The 22,862-nt window shown below is 33.1% G+C and overlaps 1 protein-coding gene across 1 annotated transcript; it reads right to left on the reverse strand.

The window, feature by feature from the left end:
• Positions 1-10,681: 10,681 nt before the first annotated feature.
• LOC112715118 (uncharacterized) lies at positions 10,682-12,909 on the reverse strand. Its single transcript, XM_025766873.3, has 2 exons — positions 11,992-12,909; positions 10,682-11,153 (listed from the first exon to the last, which is right to left on the reverse strand). Exons 1-2 carry the CDS (start codon positions 12,764-12,766, stop codon positions 11,071-11,073), a joined length of 858 nt encoding a protein of 285 aa, XP_025622658.1. The 5' UTR covers positions 12,767-12,909; the 3' UTR covers positions 10,682-11,070.
• Positions 12,910-22,862: the final 9,953 nt, after the last annotated feature.

Below are 22,862 nucleotides of genomic sequence, written 5' to 3' on the forward strand. Positions count from 1 at the left end.
AGCGTATCACTAAAAGTGTTGCTTAAAGAGAAAGTGTTACCCTTAATCGTTAACTTGGCTCTGATACCAAATTTTTAATTTGGATTTTTCTTTTAATTTCTTTTTCGAAATTTCTATTTGTATAGGTGCTTTATAAAAAGTATTGACCATAATTTTTCAATCTTGTTTTAGTTTATAATATTCTTTTTTGCATGGATTATTGTATATAAAATCTTTTATCTGTTTGTCTTTTTCTTTAATATAATTTCTCAAATCCTCAATAACTTCTTTTATTTCTTTACTTTCTCCTGTTTCTAAGTATCTGTTTAATTTTTCAATTTCCTTCTCCATTTTTTCTTTTAACAGCTTTAATTCTTTTAAATCATAATATGGTGTTCCAGACATTTATAAATTTTTTAAATTTAGCTCCAGCTTGTTTATATTTGTTCTTATTTCTATCCTTTTTATTATAAGGTCATTAATTTCGAATTGAAGATTATTTAATTCTCTTTTATATTCCTTTATTTTACTTTTAAATTTTTTCGCCCTTTTTCTTTTTATTTTATTTTCTGGTCTTTCAATCTTTGTATACTTCATTAGTTATCTTAGAATTTCTGCAGATTCTATCATCGATTCATCATTATTTTCTAGAGATTCTATTAATTTTTCTAACACTTCAACTTCTCCTTTCAATTTGTCATAGATTATTTTTAGAGTTTCAAATGCTCTTTGATTTATTTCAGAAAACTGTAAATAATTCAACCGATTTTTTCTTTCAAAGAGCTCTTGTTTCTTGTATTGATAGGTTACATATATTTTCTCTTTATTTATTGTCATAACTTAGTGTTTAGGATTTCATTTAATTTTTCGACCTTTTTTGTTAATTCTTTTATTTCAGAATTTTCTTCTTTAATCTTTAACTTAGATAAACTTAAAGGGCTATTAATTTTGAATTCTCTTATTTGAAAATTCGATGAAACTAATTTTCCTGATGGTTCTTTTAGTAAAAGAACTGGGTTTTCAATAGCTTTATATTTTGGTATTTCTGTTTTTACAATTTTCTGAAATAATTCATCGACATAAATTCTTTCTCTGTTTTTAAATATTATACTATGATGGCTATTTGTTAAAGCATAATTTATTGCATATGTAATTGAAAATGGTTCATCGTCTTGTTTCATTAGATTCTTTCTGTGAAATTTATAAGCCAAACTTATAGATCTTCCAAGATTTTCAGTTGATAAAGGTATAGCATATCCAAGATGGGCATTGAATTTAACATTTACGTTTGCCAAGTTTCCATGAACAATTCCAATTATTTGATCTATTGGGTCATCAGTAATTCTTTTGTCACAGATTGCTAAGCTTATTGGTGAATTAATTCCTTTCATGTATGTAGATTTGATTAAGACTTGTATAGTACTAATATGAATCCATCCAATTTTAGATCTTTTTTGTTGATCCTTAATTTTCTCAATCTGTTTACTCAATTCTTCATCATTTATCAGAGCTATTTCAAGTTCTCCATTAGCAGATTTTATCTTTATAGGGGCTTCAAGTTGAATTTTTCCATAGTATATTATATTTTTTCTATTAAAAACTTCTTTTAAAAGATTTTGTTTATTAAAATTTTCATTTGATTTGAGATTTAATTCTGTTTTTAGAACAGCTTGTTTTTCATTATCTAATAAGGCAGATAGTCTATAATAATCAGATTCTTCCGTTAATTCTAGACTTTCTAAATAATTCATAACTATGAGATTAAGATAAAGGCGTACCTTTCTGGAAAAAAACTTCCTTTATTTAGAATATTTTACATAAGATGTTTTTATCTCCAGAGGGGAGATTGTAGATACTAACTCCAGAGGGGAGTTTAGAATTGGTTTTTCCTAAGGGAATTCTTCTTCAAACTATAGAATCGCCTCGGCCGCTTCCTCCTTGCTCTCCTAGCATATGAGTACTCTTAGCCTTCTGCTTTCTATTGTTTGATGCCTTCTACAATTGCCTAAGCAACCTATTTATAATGGTTGGGTCTGATGGACAATTCCCATCCTTACCCTTCTTATGACGTCATTGCTTACGTCATTGTTTATTATCTTGCACCAGCTACATTGTTGGTGCTCTATGACCTAAGCGCTTACGTCACTATGCAATAATGTTGAGAGATGCTTCAGATGTGCTGTCCTCCTCTTTCATCATGTGACCTTCAGATGCGTTGTCTTCTTCCTTTATCATGTGGGTTGATTCCGTTTTATTATTGCTTTCTTCAGATAACTCTGAGACACATATCTGGCACTTGTGGTCTTCTCTGTCTTTTATCAAATAGCAGAGATTCCTCTTTATCCCTTCGGGGAGCTTTTCTAAGAGTCCAGATAAGTTGTAGAATGCTGATTCAAATTCCACTAAGAGTCTCATCTCTCTTTCTTCAATTTCATTCCTTTTACTGGACACAAGCAAAGTATTTCTGCTTTTATAATTGATTCTTGTGTGAGATTCCCTTGTTATCTTTTGAGTTCTTTCGAAGACCCTTGCTAGTGTGTTGGCTAGTTTTCCTTCATGACTATAGATTGTTAAATCTTGAACTTGATCAATTGGTTGAAAATTTCCTGGGAAGACGGACATGAAGATCACTTGATGTGCTGGAACCAAGCATTCTTCTTCTTCATTAAAAATAGGTTGACTATTCGTAAATTTTAGGGATATATCCCTTGGATTTACGTTGTCAATCATATTTTTAAATCTTTTTACTGCATCAATAAATCCTGCAGGAAACTCACTAATAATTTTCAAATCATTAAAAATTAAGATTGTATCAATTAATCCATACTGGAAAAACTGATAGGTGTCAGATGGGGAAGCTTCTGGAAATATAACCAGCTTTGTTAGCTGTTCTTTGGCAATAGGATAATATCCCAAGATCCCCCTCTTTTCTGCAGTCCAATTCAAGACTATGTTAAGGGTTTCTCTGAGATTTGATCTACAAACCCTTTTCTTTTCCTTGATTTCAGCCCTTGTAGGAATGTTTCTTATTATCCCTGTTCTCTGGGTTTGAATTGGAACTTTATCTGCTCTTTTTAGGGTTTGCTCTGGATGAAGAGCTTCATATTCTCTAAAAGATTCCTTTGCCTCTTCCAGTGTTAAAAACCCTCCTTTATGAATTATCCTTAATTGCTGTGTAAATGGTGCTGCTTTTTCCCAGGCATCATATACTCCTTTCATGGGGCCATTATAAATTACATAATATTTTTTATCTTGGGTGGATTTTTTGATAATTTCAGCAATTGTTTTATTTTCTGGAATTTTTTTCTCACCTGATTTGTCCACCACGCTTAGCTGGCTGAACTCTGATGGTTTTGGTTGTTGTGTTAATTTCATTGCTTCGATGGCCTTCTTGAGAGATTGGATCTGTGTCCTTATTTGCTGACAATGCTTGCATTTTTCGAGTTCTTGTTCGTATTTTTGAATTTTTTGATTTAATGCGTTGTAGACGAACTCCATTCTCTTGTTAATGTATCTGCAATAACATTTTTGTCACCTTTAATATATTCAATTTTTATTGGATATTGTAACAAAAATAATTGCCATCTTACCAATCGTCCATGATTATAATCAACTTTCAAATTATATCGTATGAAACCTGTTAAATAACTTGAATCTGTCCTTAATGTAAATTCTTTGGGTAGTAAATCAATTTTTCATTTCTTAAGAGATTTAATTGCTGCTAGAGTTTCCCTTTCATGAGTAGTATATCTCTGTTCTGTTGGAGTAAAAGTCCCTGAAATATACCTGCAAAGTAATTCCTTTGGGGGATATTTAGAATCTAGTGATTCTTTTTCTTGTTCCAAACTTTTTATAGCTTTCTTAGCTTTTAGACATCCTGACCAGGTTATGTCTGAAGCATCTGTTTCTACTATTAAGTAGTCATTTTCTTCTGGAATATAAAGTTCTGGAAGTTTTTCACATAATTCTTTAATTCTTTGAATTTGTATGCTATCTTTTTCATCCAATTTCCATACTTTTTTAGTACTTATTTTTGAAAATAAGCTTTTAGTGTATTCTGTTATATTCTTTAAAAATCCCTTATCAGAAATATAATTTATACACCCTAAAAATCTTTGTAATTGTTTTCTATCTTCTATTTTATTAGGAAATAAATTTACCTTTTCTAGAACATTTGGTTGAAGTTTTAGCTTTTCTTGAGTAGATAGAATTAATCCAAGGAACTCTATTTCTTGTTTTGCTATTCTTGCTTTCTTTTTACTAAGAACTAATCCTTTTTCCTTGCATCTTTCTAAAACTATTAATAATTTTTGAAGATGATCTTCTTTATCCTGTTTTGTAAAAATTAGTATATCATCAATGTATACTAAAACAAATTCATTTAACTCTTTTAGATTTTCTTCCATAAATCTTTGATAAATACCTGGGGCTTGCTTTAATCCGAATGGTAATACATTCCATTCATAAAGCAACACACTTGTTGATTCCTTTGTTGGGCAAGTAAAAGCAGTTAATTTCTTTGTTTCTTCGTCTAAACGAAGTTGCCAATATCCTGATTTTACATCAAGAGATGAAAACCAAGTTGCTCCTTTGATTTTTTCTAAAATAGAATCTTTTCTTGGAAGTTTATGAGCATTACCAATAGTTGCTTCATTCATTTTCTTATAGTTTATTACCATTCTTCGTTTTCCCCTTTTAATTTCATTATTGTTTTCAACGTAAAAAGATGGAGCCGCATGAGGACTTTTACTTAATCTTATAATTCCTTTTTCCAAAAGGTCTTTACACTCTAATGAGAACTCTTCTCTATCTCTTGCGAAATAAGGAATTTTATTTGGAACATTTATCTCTTTTGTGGGATCTTTTAATTTAATGCTTACTAATTCGTTATTTGTATTTTTAATATCTAAAGGATTTTCAGCACAAATTTCATCCAAGAGTTCTTCTATCTTTATTTCAAGATTATTTTTTGGAATATTTATCTGAAAGTATAGATTTAAATAACATGTTTCTAATATAGAAAATATTTTAAACTTTAAGATCTTATCTATAGTAGTAGTTGGTATTTTTATACGTTTTAATTTTTGATTTATTAAAGAATCGTGTGGAGCTTTTAAAACTATATATGTTAATTCTTGAATGAATGGATGATATAGCTTTAAAAAGTTATTTCCTATGATAAAATCCATTCCAGAATCTAACATATATATAGATGGAACAATGAACCTATAATTTTGAATAAAAATTTCAACCATCTCTGCTTTTTGGTCAATTTTATGTATTGATTTGTCAGCTATTCTAACTTTTAATGGTTTCTTTAATTTTTTCCAATCAAGTTTTATACTTGAACTAGCAAAGCATTGTGTTGCCCCAGAATCTATGAAAGCATTTATAAACTTTTCTGTTATTTTTATAGTAATAAATGTAGCATTATTACTCAGTCTCTGAGTCTGTTTCCGAGACATATTCAAAAATATAGTCTAAGTTATCATCAGATTCTTCTAATGGTTCCATAAAACAAGACTTAGCAATTTCGATTTGTTTAGTAAGATCCTTTTTATCCTTCTTTTTCGGGCATTCATTTGCGTAGTGTCCTTCTTCTTGGCAATACCAACATTTACAATTTTCTTTTTTATTCGGGCAATAGTTATTTCTTTGTCTTTTGTTTTTATTGTTATTTTCTTTTCTAAAATATCTCTTTTTTCTTCAGTTTGGGTAGTATTTTCTTCTTCTAAATTGATATTTTCTTTTTCTTTGTAGATTTTTATTAAGACCATATTTTTTAGGTATCTCCTCATTATCCTGACAGCAAATTCTGATTATATTTGCAAATCTTTTTTGAGTTGCTTCTTGCATATAACGTTCTTTTATTTCCTCTCTTATAGCAGAGGTTGCTCCACCAAAATTATTTTCAATTGTTCCTCTATTTATTTCTCTTATAAATCTTCCCATTATAAATTCATTAGCAGGATATGGAAGTTTTGTTATGTACATACTAAGATAATGATTTTTGTCTTCTTCTTTTAATTTGTAATAATGTATTCTATATTCACATATATAGGACTCCACATTACATAAATCATATATCTGAATATTAGCTAAATGGTTTTTTGCTTCTTGATATTCTTTATTATAGACTTCTTGTCTATGATCTATAATATTTTTTCCAAAAAATTCTTTATATAGAATCATCGTTATATATAATATCTTATCATAAGCTGTTGTTTTTGTTTCTAATTCTTCTATTATTTGGTTTTCTATTGATATCATATAATCTCTTATAGTTCCTTTAGTATGAAACCCTATGTAATTCCAAATGTCCCTTCCAGACAATTCACCAAGTTTTGGATTAGTAAAGGCTTCTAATAAGAAGGAATTCAACCAGTTTTCGAAAATTTCTTTTTCGTTCTTTTTGCAGTCTAAATCGAGCATTCTTTCTCCTTCCATTTCCTGGATTTTAGGAACGTATTTTGATGGTATTTTTGCATATTTTGAATCTTTATTTATAAACCCTTTTTTAAAAGCATAATTATCAAAACCTGTTTCCCATTTAAATTGAGATTGATTATCCTTAGATGTTCCAGCTTCATTCTTTACTTGTATTGGAATAGCTGGTTCTTCGTCACTTGAATAATCTAGAATGTGTTCTTCATTTTCTATATTTTCAGAATTTACTAATTCTTCCTCTATTTGAAAACCATGTTCCATAATATTATTTTCTTGAGCCATTTTTAATTGTTTAAAAAGCATTGTAACTTCTTCTAATTTTTCTTCAATATTCATAATTTTAGTGGTGGTTTTACTTTTAAATCTGTTATGTTAATTATGTTTTGAAATTTTTCTTCCTTGGGATTCTCTTTTTCCTTATTTCTTTGAAATTTTATGGATGTTAATATTTCTTCAAGCATATCTACTATAGAATTTAATTGTGGGTTAAAAGTATGATATAGATGTGGGGAATCATTTCCATGGTAACATTTTTTAGAAATTCCGTGTGAAAAATAAGTTTTTTCAGGATTTTGAAGTCCTTCAATAAAACTTATAGTAAAATAAAGATTTTGAGAAAAATCATTTTGTATTGATTTTAAGAATTCGGTGTCATTACAGTTGACATTAGTTAAAATCATTAATTTTTGATCTATTAATTTTGATAACTTAATTATTTCTTCTCTTAAATCTTCTAATTTACTTTTTTCCAATAGGTGACACTTTTCTTTGTGAAAGGTTACACTTTTAAATTAAAAGTGTAACCTTAGCCACCACTAGTTACCATAGACATAGCCACCAGAGACTTGGCTTAATAATAAACCACATGGCTGCGTAGGTGTTATAACTTATATAAAAAATATTATTTATATACTAAAATCAACTATTAAAATCAGTTATTAATATATTTATGTATAAATATATATATATAGTTTAATTTATTTTTATTTTATATTTATATTCTAACATGTATTTTATATTAGTAATTAATTTTATTAGTAGCTGATTCTCATGTAAACCCAGTATAGTCCAACTTATATATTGCTTGTATAGATGTCTTTGATTGACTTAGAACCTTTGTCATACCATATTTTTCATGTTTCTTCAATATAAAATATTTATACTATGCGTGTGTATATATGATATTAGATAGGTGCCTTCTGCTGTGCTCCCAAATCAAGGGGGCAGGATCCCATAATAACGAGTGAAATAGGTAAATATTATTAGGTATCCTAAATGCACATGTTAACTTCGGTGACAATTGTTAATTGGTCAACAACAACTTACTTGAATTTTGTTTAAGTGTTGGATATTTTAATTTTATTCGTAAATTTTTCAATGAAATTTTAATTTGTGAAAAATTAGTTATTAACTTGTTAAATTGAAAATTAAATGTGTCACCAAAATTTATTCTGTTATTAGCACTAAATTCCAATAAATTCACTTTCGTTTTTCTTTTTTATTTTTTTGTTTTTGGTCTTACACTCTCTCACACACTCATTAGTCATTACTATGGGTTCTTATATTTTACTGTCATGGTTAGGCCCATGTTCCAAACCCGGTTAATTAGTTCAATGGATTTTCGCTAGGGAGCTGGGCTTCTATATAAATTTCAGCCCAAATCATTCAACCTAACAAAATTAAGCACGAATTTTTATGCAAATGAGGCTTAATTGAAATGACACATTAGCATGCTTTTTAATATGCTATTGGATTTAAACTTTGGCAATGCCAAATGGTAGATAAAAACCCTTAAAAATGTTGGATGTGTGAGTGGATAGTTTGTGTGTGAGAGTTTTATGCTTAAGTCGTAAAATAAAGATAATGTGGTATTACGACCTCTAAAATAAAAATTTATACAGATAGTAATTGAAAGGATATAATATATATAAGGAGCCTTGAAAAATACGTAAAACAAAATCACGAAATTAAAAAGTGCAACGTTCAGGAAATAACGTAACTTGCGTACCAAGAAAGTTATAGTTCACTAACATATATACACAGAAGACAAGAGTGGAGGGTCAAGAGTACAAAATAATAAGCTCCTAACTCAACCTGTGAAACTAAGGTTGGCTGGAAAATATTTTCATACATATATACATAATTCGAAGTCCAAAATACATATATAAAATCCTAGTTCTCCTTAAACTTCTAAGAGGTACAAAATAAAACAAGTTATTTCAAGAGTTATACATATGACCATATATATGCTATATATCAAAATAAAGTCCCAAAATACACTTTACTGCAGAACTCCAGACGCCTAGCGAGATGCCTCTCGACCTACATCTGAAAAACAACAATATTGTATGAAATGAGAATTGGGGTTCTCAGCATGGTAAAGATGTCACGTACATAAGATATAAGGTTCTGAAAATACCAGAGGCAATCCTAAAATGTCAACATTCAGATTATAAAACTTAAAGGACTAAAACAAAAACCATAAACGGGTGGTCTTCTAAGATTCTAACTTAACCAAACCTTAAATTTGACTAAACTCCCTAACTTTCCCGCCTTTCCTTTCCTCCGATCCTCCAACACCAGTGATACTGCACAAACAAACAAGCAAGCAAAGGCAAACACAGCTGGTATACAAGTACTACAATTAGCGAATATAACAATTAACATAGTAGATTCACTTAGACATTCTCAATTAATGCACAAACAAACAAAGCAAATAATATGCACATGATGTATGCCTATCTTATGGCTGATGAGTCTCATCTGTTGGTTATCAAGCCAATCCGACAAGTCCGGCTGCTAAACCCTAAACTGTCCCCCGTCGTGCAACCCCATGAGTCTATGCATAGTTTTTTCTCTCTCATTCATAAATCATATATATATATATATATATATATATATATATATATATATATATATATATATATAAAACTTTACTCAATGGGGGTTAACCTTCCCGGGAATTTATAAGTACCCGGTCACCCTTACGACGTAGGGTCAACAAAATATCGAGTCTCAACCTGGAACACGTGGTGGCAAGTCACGGTACTTTACCCAGAGAAACTCATATCTCAGATAATTGAGTGCATAAGCCAGAAAAACATTCATAGTCATTTGTAATCATTACATAATCATATCATTAAAGTCATAACACCATATGCACTCCAAGTATTCACATTTCCATATATAATTCATCAACTTTCCAACTTTGTTTCACCCCCAAGTTACCACCATTTCCTAACTCCATTTTGTTACTAGGCTTACTAATAATATTTAGGGTTAAAAGAATGAAAATAGAGGTTTAGAAGTTCAAAATTTAGCTTTAAAACACAAAACTTAGGTTTGTTGAAACAGGGACCACGCGTACGCGTGGGCGTGCGTTTTGCCATGCTCGCGTACGCAAAATTCCCAACCCAGAAAGGTTAGTCGCGTTGCGTGTAGGTGGTCGCGTACGTACTCCTTCATAAATCACAGCTCGCGTACGCAAGATGCCAAACTCAAAAGAGTTTGGTCGCGTCGCGTACGCAAGTTATGCAGAACAGCTAAAATATTGAATGATACAAAATTTTTAGTTTTGTCCTCCAAAATTCTGACGCGCATAATTTTTTCGTTTTAAAAAATTTTTCACCCATTTTTCAAACGGTGTAAACTTTACGAATCCAATTTTCATATGAAATAAATTTGAAACAATTTGGAGGTCCAGGAGTCGAGTTATGGCTTGCTGAAATTCGGTCAAAATTTAATTTTTCACAAAATTCTAAAACCTCAATTTTCATTAAAACTCAACCTCAAATCCAACCTCCTATACACATATTCAGCTCAACAACATATCATAAGATACCAACACAGCACTAAAATTCCCACATCACACCACATTAAATCAAGGCCTAGGGTTGGAATCCTTCTCTTCTCTCCCCTTAGCTTGTTTCAGCGTTCCTTTGCTTAATGGGAAAGAGGAGGACTCTCTTTATTAAGTTATTGAGCCAATGGGTTGCGCTTTGGACCCATTTTGGATCCGGTTCAATCGGTTTGGTCTGTTCAGCCCAATCTTGGGTCAAATTCTTTGAAATTAGCGTCAAAATTTTTGTTTTAATTAGCTCTGTCTTATTTTATTATAAAATTCACATTTCTAATTTCCTTTATTAAAATTTAATTTATTAGTTAATTATTCGCTAATTTTACGGAATTTACGGTGTGAGTTTGTGATATAATGCTGAGGATTAGAAACGTTTCAATCCATCTCAACAAACAAACAAAAAAAAGCACAAATTTGTATATATATCACTGTCTAAAATTCAGAAAATGAAAGAGAAATAACATACAAAACATTACCATATCAACCAACACTATATACATTATACAATGAGTGCTAATGTTTTCAAGACTAAGAACTAACAGAAACTTCCATGTATTATACTAAAGAGAGCAATCTGCACATTATTGTTTTCAATCCATGAAAGGATAAGTTAGAAGTTTAGAACCATATTTGACTTGAATGTGTATAGGAACAATTATACCTTACAAGGGAGTCTAACAATGCAGGACCTATGTACCTGAGTTAACCAAAACTACCACTCCTATTGCTAGAACAAGATTGTGAAAATGGGAGGTTTCTTTTGCGTGATTCGGTAGCTTTTTCTTGCATTACTCGTGAATAGGGATATCATCATCGTCATGGTCGCTGTCACTGATCTCAATAATATTTTGAAATTTGGATCCTCCCTCAGCTGCATCAAAGACATGGAAATTGAAGAATGCTAGATTGGATAACTCGAATGAAATATATATCCATAATTATTGCAACATTTTTTTAGGTAAAGTCAATCTCAAGCATTTCATGTAATTGAAAGTCTATTGTATAAGAATAATGCATTCATCAAGTTTGAATAACATAACAATAGGAAACTCTGTGATCTTGCTTGGATAAATTGATCAATTTACTTATCTACTCAACAAAGATAAAGAAAATTTCAACAATGATATTTTAGAATTTTCTTATACCCACAAGCCTCATGTAACTAAGCTTTTCCAATCAAGCCAAGAAGTAAACTTCAAACAGAGTAAATTGGAACAATATTCTATTTACATTGCACAAATAATCACATAATTTTATTTGGTAAACTTGGCAGTTATGAACTTAATACTTGTGGAAGCACCAACCTGATGAACTTCACAAAGCACTATGACATTTTGATTTCAAAGTAAATTGAATTCTGTATTGAATTTATGTTGTCAATTTGTGTCATTTAGTAAAATCACTAGAAGAAATTTCCCCTCACATTCTTTCAAAGTTATTTAAGATATATATAAAAGGGAACATTTTCTGTTAATGCAGGCATGCAGCTTCCAAAATACTAGTTCAATGAGTTAATGAGATTAATATATTGCTCTTAGACTCAATCAAACATAATCATGACCCGCACACCTAAAAACCTGACAAAATTATATAATAAATCCAAAGATCACTACAACGTTTAATATTTTCAAAGAGTACTACCAATAAAAAAAATGGACATTACTAATTGATTTAGTAATAAGAGAATAATTTGAGTAGAATTTCAATACCAGCTGCAGCACCATGAGATTGATGAAAATCTTTATTTCTTTGCAAAGGTAGAGAACCATCATTGATTTCATCATTGAACTCCTTCACTTCTTCTTTGACTTTAGAAGGAAAACCAGGATCATCAGCTTTATTAATATCATGCTTTCCATCAAAAGAAGCATCACTCATCCAAACCTTTATAGTTTCCTCACATGTCACAACCCTGTCAAGCAATTCCAAAAACTTAGCCTTCAATTTCTCATCCACCAACTTCCCATTCTTATCATTCAACTCAGTAATAGTATCCAAATTATTCTTCTTTTCAGCCTCTAACTCAGCCACTTTCTTCCTTAATTCATCAACAGCATTGCCATCAACCTCATATTTCTTTTTCAACTCCAACAACTTAAGATTCTCGCACTCTAACTTTTTGTTCTTCTTCCTCAAACTCTCAATGGTTTCCTTGTCCAACCCACTTTCCTTCACTCCCTTAAACAACGTCTCATAAAGCCTCTGTACCTTCTCACACTCTTGCTCTTTCTTCTTCAATTTATCCTCAGCATCAATCCTTGCTAGACTCTGAAGCTGAAACTGCTCTTCAAGTTCACCAGCCTTGGTTTTAAGTTTTTTCTCTCTTTCTACGAAAACCTCTTCAACTCTGTCATAATCCTCTTTTTCCCACTTAACTCGAAGAATTTGAATGAGCTCAGGAACGCTCATCGTCTCCAAGCTTTTGTTACTGGTTGATGAGAGAATGGGGGGTGACCCAGGTTCAGTTTTTGGTTGAATTGACATGACAAGGGCAAAAGATTCGAACTTTGAAGAAAAAGGGATGTGGGGTTCGAAAAGTTATTGCCTTTTCTTTGTCTAAGCTGAAAAAATCGGAGCAATGTCACTGTGAACGAAGAGCAGAGGAAGATGAAGAGTGCTTTTCTTCTTTTGTAACAGTGAATAGCGAAGTTGTTACTGGTTCTGCACTTTGAAACTTGAAAGGGCAGTGTATGAAAATTGATGGTTGATTGTTCGGGAACTCAGAAGACATTTTAGTAATTAAATGCAAGGAGGGTAGAGTTGGAACTACAATGCAAAATGAAATATAGTATAAGAAAATTAAGAAAATTTTTTGTTTCTGTTAATTTATTATCATAAAATGATAGAAATTTATGGATTTGGATCCTCTAAAGTTTGAATTTCACTTTAGAGAATAAAATGTGATCTTCTACTCTTGAATAACTTTTCTTAATCTCTTTTATATTTATTCTTGGCCCCACCTATAAAATTAATGGTAAGAGATCACACTTTATTCTCTAAAGTAAAATTCAAACTTTAGAGGATCTAAATCCAAAATTTATAGTATGCTACTTATAAATAGACCAAATTATTCCGCTCTTATATGTGCATGCACGGAGAGTGTATATATAGTATAGGAAAATTATCAGGTATTCCAAGTACTTTCGGAATATGGCTGTTCCAAGAAGCAAAAGGTTTTCATGTTAATTTTGTCGTTTAGTAACCTTTTGAAAGACCCAAACAGAAAAGCTCTGCATACAAGTGCTAACCACTTGTATGCTTTACAAGTTACTTAACACCCTAAAACCTAAAACGCGCTCCAATGGCTACGTCATATACACGCGCTATATACAACTACCAAATTTAAAAGATTTGTTTCCTTCTTCGTTTTCCTTATTTGCAGATTTGCTCGTTCTTCGTCTCGCGAAGCTTCCCCTAGTTTCTTCGATCGTTCTTTTCCCCTCCTTTCTCACTCGTTTCTTCTTCGTCATTTACGTTAGTTCCTCTCTCTGTAACTCCAGCTTCGTTTTCTATTTGATTTTTTGTTTTCTGAAATCAAAGTTTGAACTCGTTTTGAAGATAATGGATGATTCAACCTCAGATTGTCAGCTGAATCTAGGCGAAGTGGACTATGAATTTGAATCTAACGAAGTTCCTGCGGTTTGATTTACATAGGATTACTATGAATTTTGTTGTAGTAATTTGTATAGCATTGTGTAGGTGAATAATTTGTGAACATTGATTGTCAAAATAATGCATGAAGATAAATCTGTGTATTGAATGTAATGTATTAGTTTTGATTAATTATCTGGAATTTATAGCAGACGCTCGGGTGCAGATCAGATCTTTTTTGGGTGTATTTTTGCTAGAAGTGTGGGTGTATTTACAGTTTACTGCTTTTTCTGTTATTTTAACTGAGTTGTTGTTGTTCGGGTGTATTATATCAGACATGATTGGATGTGTTTTTAGTTTTTGACATGGTGTATTCTGTAGCCTGTGTATTTACAGTTTATGGCTTTTATTGTCATTTTAGTTGAGTTGTTGCGGTTCGGGTGTATCATATCAGACATGATTGGGTGTATTTATAGTTTTTGACATGGTGTATTCTGCAGCCTCTCTCGGTTGTTGATGACCAGTTTGTTCCGAAGGTTGGAATGACCTTTACCACCCTTGAAGATGCTGAAAAATTTTACAGGAACTACGCCAAGGCTGCAGGTTTTTCTACAAGAGTTCGGAGCACAAATAGGAAGGGAAACGAGATTAAGAATCAATTGATTACATGTAGCAGAGAGAAAAAATGGAAATCTAAAATATCTCCGACCGAGAAGACTAATCCAACAGCCGGTATAAACTGTCCTGCAAGAATTTATATACACACATTGAAGGATATCGGTGCTTGGATCATTTCAAAGGTTGTGCTGGATCATTCACACCCCTGCTGTCCAAGTAAAGCAGATATGCTCAAACAGCACAGGGAACTAAGCATGTCTATTCGTCGTACAATCGAGAATAACGAGGAGGCCGGTATCAGACCAAGCAAAATCTACCAATCATTTGTTGCGGCTGCCGGGGGTCACCGCGAGTTAAATTTTATCGAAAAGGACGTGAGGAATTACATTACCAGGGAAGTGCGGAATGTTTCCGAACAAGAAGATGCAAAGGAATTTGGGAAATATTTGTTAAGAATGAAAGAGAAGAATCATAATTTCTTTTTTGAGCTTGAACTCGAGGAGGATCAATCGATTAAGCTGGCTTTTTGGGCCGATGCAAGAAGTAGAGCTGCCTTTGAGTATTTCGGAGATGTCATTTCATTTGACACCACCTACAATACAAACAGGTAATAAACTGCCCCTGTTTATGATGCTAAATTAATGTATTTTTATGAATGCGCAACAGAGGTGTATATTGGCTGTTTTTTTAGTGTATACGAAGCATTTGTTGGGGTGTACCTAATGATTTTGCATTCTGCACTATGGTAATTTGTTTCAGGTATAATTTGGTCTGTGGTTCTTTTGTCAGGGTGAATCACCACGGTCAGTCAACACTTCTCGGATGCTCTTTGATGAAAAACGAAGAAATTGAATCATTCAAATGGTTATTTCAATGTTGGCTTCGTTGCATGGGAGGAAACGCTCCGAAAGGGTTTCTCACCGATCAATGCGCATCAATGAAAAGGGCTTTAGAGGCCTGTATGCCAACAACAATTCACTGTTGGTGTATTTGGCACATCATGAAGAAGATTCCAAGCAAATCAAACGGGTACAAGGGACATGCAGATATTGAACAAGAAATGAGCCAAGTTGTTTGGAACTCTCATAGCAAAGACTCATTCGATAGGAATTGGAATGATTTTCTGCTGAATTTTGGTCTTGTGGACAACAAGTGGCTTTCAGGTAATGTTTGTTTAAAATTTGCAGCAGAGGTGTATTTATAGTCTGTGTTTGGGTGTATTTATTGTCTGTGTTTGGGTGTATTCTGCAGATCTGTATGAAAACCGTCATATATGGGTTCCTATCTATCTAGATCACCACTTCTGGGCAGGGATGAGAAGCACACAAAGGAGCGAGAGCATTCATTCATTTTTTAACAAGTTTATCACCCGGAACAGCTCACTTATTCAGTTCATCAAACAATATGATAATTGCCTCGGAAGCAGGGAGCAAGCAGAGAGAGAATCAGATGCTGCAGATTTTCATACGGTCATACCGTGTGCAACCAAATCCTCCATTGAAGCTCAGTTTCAAGATGTGTACACTCATCAAAAGTTTAGGGAAGTCCAAGCGCAATTCAGAGGAAAAGCGAATTGCATCACCAGATTAACGAATTCCGCTCTAGGCTATTCAGTATACGAAGTTGGAGAACAAGTTTCCAGTTCAATATTCAACAAGTTTGTGGTTACTTACGACTCAGTTGCAGCCGAGGTAAAATGTCAATACTTATTATTCGAGTCGAGGGGGATACTGTGTCGTCACGCACTAAGCGTGTTAAGCTTTGAACAAGTAAGCCAAGTGTCACCTAGATATATACTGGAACGATGGAGCAAGAAGGTAAAGAGGAGACACACACACATCAAGAGCAGCCACGAAGAGCCACTGATGGAGCCAAGAAGCAAGAGGTTTGACCAATTGGTTTTTTGTTCGCAAAATATTTGCGAATTTGCATCCGAATCGGAGGAGCTGATTGCAATTCTGCACCGTGCGTACGATAACGTCATGGCTGAGATGGAATCATTAAAAACCAAAAGGAAGGAGACATCTTCTTTATCCCACGAAGACGCCAACTTGGAATCCGTTAACGAGCTTCAAAGCCCGCCAAGGATTCGAACAAGAGGACGTCCAAAAAATAGGCTAGGTTCAAAGTTGGACAAACAGATTGCAAATGCCACAAAGAAGAAGAAAACGAAAGTTTTAAGCGAGGTAAAAGTAATGTTCTTTAAATTTGTGGTGATTGAGTTTATTTTTCTTGTTAATAGTTTAGCTAATATGTGAGTGTTATATTCAGATAAACCGTTTGATGCTGCATCAGTGGTGCATTCAAATTCCAGCCAATATCAAGGACATGTTATGAATTATCAGTTTAGGGTACCAGCAGCAGGGGATAACTCTTTGGGTGTATAGTTTTACAGAATATGGGTGTAAAAGCACTGTTCTTTTGGGTGTATTTTTTGTGAATTCACATTTTACATATAGATACATATATATAATATTAGATTTAGGGTTTTAGGGTTTACAGGTTAGGGGTAAGGGTTTAGGTTTTAAGTGTTTAGGGTTCAGGGTTTTAGTCTCAAAGCATCAGGTGGGGGGGATAGATTTCAGGGTGTATATTCAACTTTATTTGGGTGTAAAAAATCACAGGTTATGGGTTTATATTTGATTTGATGTTTTTCTTCATATTTTAGTACCTGTAATTCATACATTTTGAATACAGCACAGACAGTTTAACAGCACAGACAGTTTGGGTGTATATTTTAAGCAATCTTGGGTGTATATTAAACTCCCGTTGGGTGTAAAAGTTTATAATTTGTGTTTATATCTGCCTTGATATTTTCCTTCATATTTTACCACCTGTAATACAGCTTTTGAATACAGCACAGACAGTTTAACAGCACATATAGTTTAACTATGGAAAAAAATTTCATTGAATAGAAGTTGTTTATAAATGGCAATTTTTTACAGCATTTATTCAATTTACAAATTAGCTACCAGTTGGATTACTCAGTTTCTATATCAGTAGAATTTATCTGACAAAACAGACTCAATAATACGGAGGATGGCTTCGACAGTCTTATTGCATTACTCGCTCTAATTGCTTGATCTCTCTCTTTATTCATTTCACTGAATAGTATCCGCGAAGCATACTCCACTCTATAGTGGTCCACCTCGTCCTACAATTAAAAAGTATATTCTGTTTAAACATCAATATTAATTCGGTAAAGTAATACAGAGTTATATAGTTCTAAAGACAGTTACCTGTTTCCAATTATCCTATTCATACTTCCCCCTTTTAATGTTTTCCGGCTCAATTAACTCAAGCCACTTCATAACGTAGATAGCGCAGTAATAGCTGAAAATGAAGAAAATAAATTACAAATCTCATTTAGGAAAGTTTAATGTTCAGAGTCACAAATTTATACCTTGATTTTTGGCCTGATATATTAACGTATGATGCTTTAATTTCCTTCTCCTTCTCGTCTTTCTTCAGAGGTTCCCCGCCGGCATATGCTCTCATTCTTGAAATTACATATCCCTTAAATACCAAAACAAATCAGTAATACACCCAAATGAATGCAAACAATCATTATTTAGAACATACTAAAGATATAAAATACACCCAAATGAATGCACAAGATACAACCAACTGAATGGACAATATACACCCAACACAACAAACGAAATACACCCAACTTAATAAACAACATACACCCAACTTGATAAACAAAATACACCCAAATGGTTCCACAAAATGCACCCAACTCAACAAAGAAATTACACCCAAAGCAAAACATACATACACCTTATATTGAATTGAAATACACCTATCTATTAAAGTAAAGAACACAGAGCCAACTTACAGTGAATTTATTAAGCTGCTTTCTCTGATCGCTTGGAGCTTTCTTGTGTAGCGGGTCAAGTATATGAAATCTCCGCTTTGTTGTATCAATCACCCATAACCACCAATGGCCCGAGCAGCAAACAGGTGCAAAAATCTGAAGGATTGCCACATTTCAACAGTGTGTTATTTTATTTAGCATATAAGTAAAGAACGGTACTAACAAATTTTACAAATGAAAACTTACATATGGATGCGAAGTTAATTTTTTTGCATCTATAAAGGGAATAAAACTTGGGTAGTCTTCCACCCTGAATTCTTTATTGGTTTTAGGTGATATGAATTCCCCGTTTGGGTGCTTCGAAATGGCCATGTTCTGCAACAATTGTGAAACAACAAATGAAATACTGAAAATACACCCAAGCGAATACTTTAAATACACCCAAATGACTACACAACTTACACCCAATTGAACGTAAAAAATACATCCAAATGAATACAGAAAATACACACAAAATTTGTAGAAGTAACACTTACCACAATATCGGGGGGAGACAGTATACTTGTTCTTGAAACCTTTTATCATTTTTCTGGTTGAGGATGAGGCACATGGCAGATACAATCTAGAAATATATGCCAAAATCAATTTACATTAATAAACATTGCAGTAAACTTTGGTGTAAAAACATTAATGTTATTTTAATATTACCTCAGCTTCTATATAACTTCCCGCCTGGAGTGATGCAAGGTGCATTCTTGTCAAAATGTATTTATCTTGGGCAATCAGAGTGCACATGTTGTCATACTCGTTAGTGCTGCCATCTGCGTATGTCTTCACTACGTCCCCCAGATGTAGCACTTCTCTTTCATATCATTTGTATTCTGATTTTTTCCCGCAGGAGTTTCAAACTTCCCAGAACTTTCTCCCCCAGTCTCCCTTTGAATTTGTGGACTTTTACTTTCTTCTTTCGCTGCACTGCTTGCTATTTTTTGTACCAAATTCTCTAATTCTTCTATCAAATTTGCAGTTTCTGGAGATTTTGTCCTTTCTGCCTCCTGCGTTGACGCTCCCTCCTGCGTTGCTGTTTCTTCTTGGCTTGAATCAGTGAGGGCAAGGCTGAATGATGGCAACGGATCTGTTCTAGGAACATACGATGCTGTCCGTGCCATCATCATCAGGACAGCAGCGTCTTCTGCGGCTGGATAACTGCGTCATCATGTATAACGTATTATAAGAATAAGAATATACGGATGATAAGTAAAGATTGATTTTAGTCTGATGAACTTACATTTTAGTTGGAGCTGGGGGAAGCGTGGGTGTGCTTTCTTCAAGTTGTTGGGGGGGTTCAGGAGTGCTGCATAGTTACACAAAATTAATCATGGCGTAAAAAAAACTATTCAGGAACAATATACACCCAAACTGTTACCAAATATACACCCGAACTGTAACCCAATATACACCCAATACTATTTCTTACGTTTTTGTAGTTCCTTCAATTTGTAGCAGAGGGGTTGGTTCAAAATCTGTCTCAGGTATTTCTTCAAATTCCAGCACAGTGGTTGTTTGGGACACTGGCACAAAAACTTGAATCGGAACTCTAAACAAGAAGAAAAATGAAAGGTTAACAACGCCTTTGAAAATAATAAGGTTATAAGGTTGAAATATTCTTGAAAAACTCACATTGCAAGTGCTTCCGACGGTGTTTGTTCCCTCATAACCATCATATTCGAATCAGTCGGCTCACTGGCTGACTATTGAACCGGACTCAACCTAAAATACACCCAAAGAAAGTCAAAAAATACACCCGAACAATTCAAAAAGAAGACAGGCTTTGTTTTTTGAGAACTTACATACTTGCAGTTTTTGCTTTTTTTCCTACCTTTTTTTCTTGAATAAAATAATAAAGGGCTTTTTTTTCTAAAAAAAATATATACAGAATTAGAAGTAGAAGGTAATAGAAGAATAAAAGTAACGGTTATTTGAAAGAGAAATTACATGCTCTCTGCCGGCTTGTTTACACTACTTTGTTCTGTGCGTCCTTGAGAGGAAGGATCATCACTTCCCAAGTTCACATCCGGTATTCTAAACAGATTTCATATTATTCAGACAAAATATGATACAGGTATAAAATAGACCCAAATGAATGCACAAGATACAACCAACTGAATGGACAATATACACCCAACACAACAAACAAAATACACCCAACTTAATAAACAACATACACCCAACTTGATCAACAAAATACACCTAAATGGTTCCACAAAATATACCCAAATCATGATAACAAGATTTTATTAAATAAAGCTTCTTACGTTTCAGAGGAGACATAGTGACCTTCTGTCGATTGCAGGTCAGCTTCGTTCTTCCTGCGAAACAAGAAATAATTATTAGCAAAGAAAACACACTAAAATCTGAAATATACACCCCAACAAGACATACCCCTCTGCAGCAGATTTTTCATCATTTCCCCTTAACAATTCATCTAGATCTTCACTTCCTATTTCAGATCTGTCAGTACATTCATAAAAGAAGATGTTAACAAAAATAATTATGATGATAGACGGTAATATAGCTTACGAGGTACTGTACCCATCATAGTATTGATCTTCTTCAGGAAATGAATGCTCAACAACAACCTTTTTCTTTTTGGATTGTGTTCTGGGTGGAAAAAACAAGTATGAATCAGAAATAAAAAATTAATTTTATCACAGAATATTATCCAAAGAAGTGCTTACTTTATAAGTATTTTTTGTGTCTTTTTCTTTTTCTTTTGCTTCTCCACCGGTGATGATTCTTCGCTTCTATAAGTTAATAAGAGACACTTCAGTTAATACACAAAATCTTTATAATGAAGCCAAAAGAAAGGAGTAATAATTTCAGAACATTACTCATCAGTTGATTCAGATTCTGAATCAGAATCTAAATCCTCTTGACTCTTCTTTCTTTTTTTGGAGTCCATTCTGGAAGGCAAACAATCATTATTTAGAACATACTAAAGATATAAAATACACCCAAATGAATGCACAAGATACAACCAACTGAATGGACAATATACACCCAACACAACAAACGAAATACACCCAACTTAATAAACAACATACACCCAACTTGATAAACATAATACACCCAAATGGTTCCACAAAATACACCCAACTCGACAAAGAAATTACACCCAAGTATGGTACTTACTTTTTTCCTTTTTTGCTGGGTTGTTTTCTTGGTGAATCCTCTGAGTCTTCTTGAGTTTCAGACTCAGAGGTAGAACTGTCACTGTCAGTTGTTTCTGTCTCCGAAGACAATGTTGAACTCGCCTTCCTTTTTTTGTTTTTTTTTTTATTTCTTATTTTTTTCTTTTTTCTCTATTTTTTTTCATTTTCTCTCTTATTTCCGCCATCTTTACAATCCCCTGAAACATTAGATATTTTAGTTAGCAGCATTTAGGTAAATAAAATACACCCAACATATTATGTTCACTTACCAAAATTTCCTTTGTTTCTGCACTCACTCTTTCGACCAACTGCTCCTTACTCTAGTTGGCAATCCAGGGTTTTGGCGGTCTTTCAACCCTCTTCTTGCCTTTATTTTTATAAAGATGAAAGTAAATTATCATCAGGGCAAAGAGGCAGCCATCAATTGCCTTCTTCTTTTTCTCCTTGTAGTCGGTTATGCCCTTGACGATAAAGGTCAAAACATGCCCCCCCAGTTTCGCTCCGTTATGCTGTCCATCTCAAAAATTGGGGCCAGGTGCACAGGCGAGATTTTGTTTATTGTTGTTGGTAAAAGGAACGCCATCTGTATATAGAGGATGAAAATCCTCTTGAACATTAGGCGTTCCTCTTCGTTACCAACGCCAATATCCATCATCTCATCTGTAAGACTTTTGAGGGTCTTACCCTGGAATCTTCTAAAAATTACTTTGTCATCCTCAGAAAGTTTCTTATAATCGACTTTCTGAGGAAATAGATCTCCTACAAAAAGGAAAACAACAAAGTATCAAAGTCGGTTCAAATACACCCAAGCATCAACTTAAATACACCCAAGCATCAGTTAATATACACCTATAATTTTTAGCGAGTTACCTATTACATTGATGCCAAGTGCATGACCTATTTTTCTTGGTGTTATTTTAAAAGAACCGTATCCGGTTTCCAGTCTGTTCTCTCCTAGTTTGAAGTTGTTAGCCAGCTCCCTTAACACTTGGTGATGCACCCTTAGTGGTGGGATGTGCATCAAGCCACCGAATCCCAAATCCCTCATAAATGTTTTCTTCTCCTCACTTATGTTTCTGAATTTATCACTTAAGAGATGTGTTACACACTTAAGGTCTTTGGTTTGCTGTAAACAAAAATAAAATTATAGTCAGATATATTTCTATTATATAAAACTGATTTCATGTAAGACATATATTTGTTCTTACATTTCTTTTAGGTTGGTTTCTCGCTGCCATTTTCTCTGAAATGAAAAATACACCCAAAGATATTAGTAAGATACACCCATATATATGAGTTAGATACACCCATTGATAACAGTAAGATACACCCATAGATA

The sequence above is a fragment of the Arachis hypogaea genome, chromosome 10, assembly GCF_003086295.3.
Source record: "Arachis hypogaea cultivar Tifrunner chromosome 10, arahy.Tifrunner.gnm2.J5K5, whole genome shotgun sequence".
NCBI classification, from domain to species: domain Eukaryota; kingdom Viridiplantae; phylum Streptophyta; class Magnoliopsida; order Fabales; family Fabaceae; genus Arachis; species Arachis hypogaea.

Bases quoted from the DNA above. Each gene is read 5' to 3' on its own strand.
- LOC112715118 (XM_025766873.3), bottom strand. From the start codon at position 12,766: ATGTCAATTCAACCAAAAACTGAACCTGGGTCACCCCCCATTCTCTCA. The intron at 11,154-11,991 runs GTATTGAAATTC...TCTTTGATGCAG, and splicing joins ATCTCATGGTGCTGCAGCTG to CTGAGGGAGGATCCAAATTT.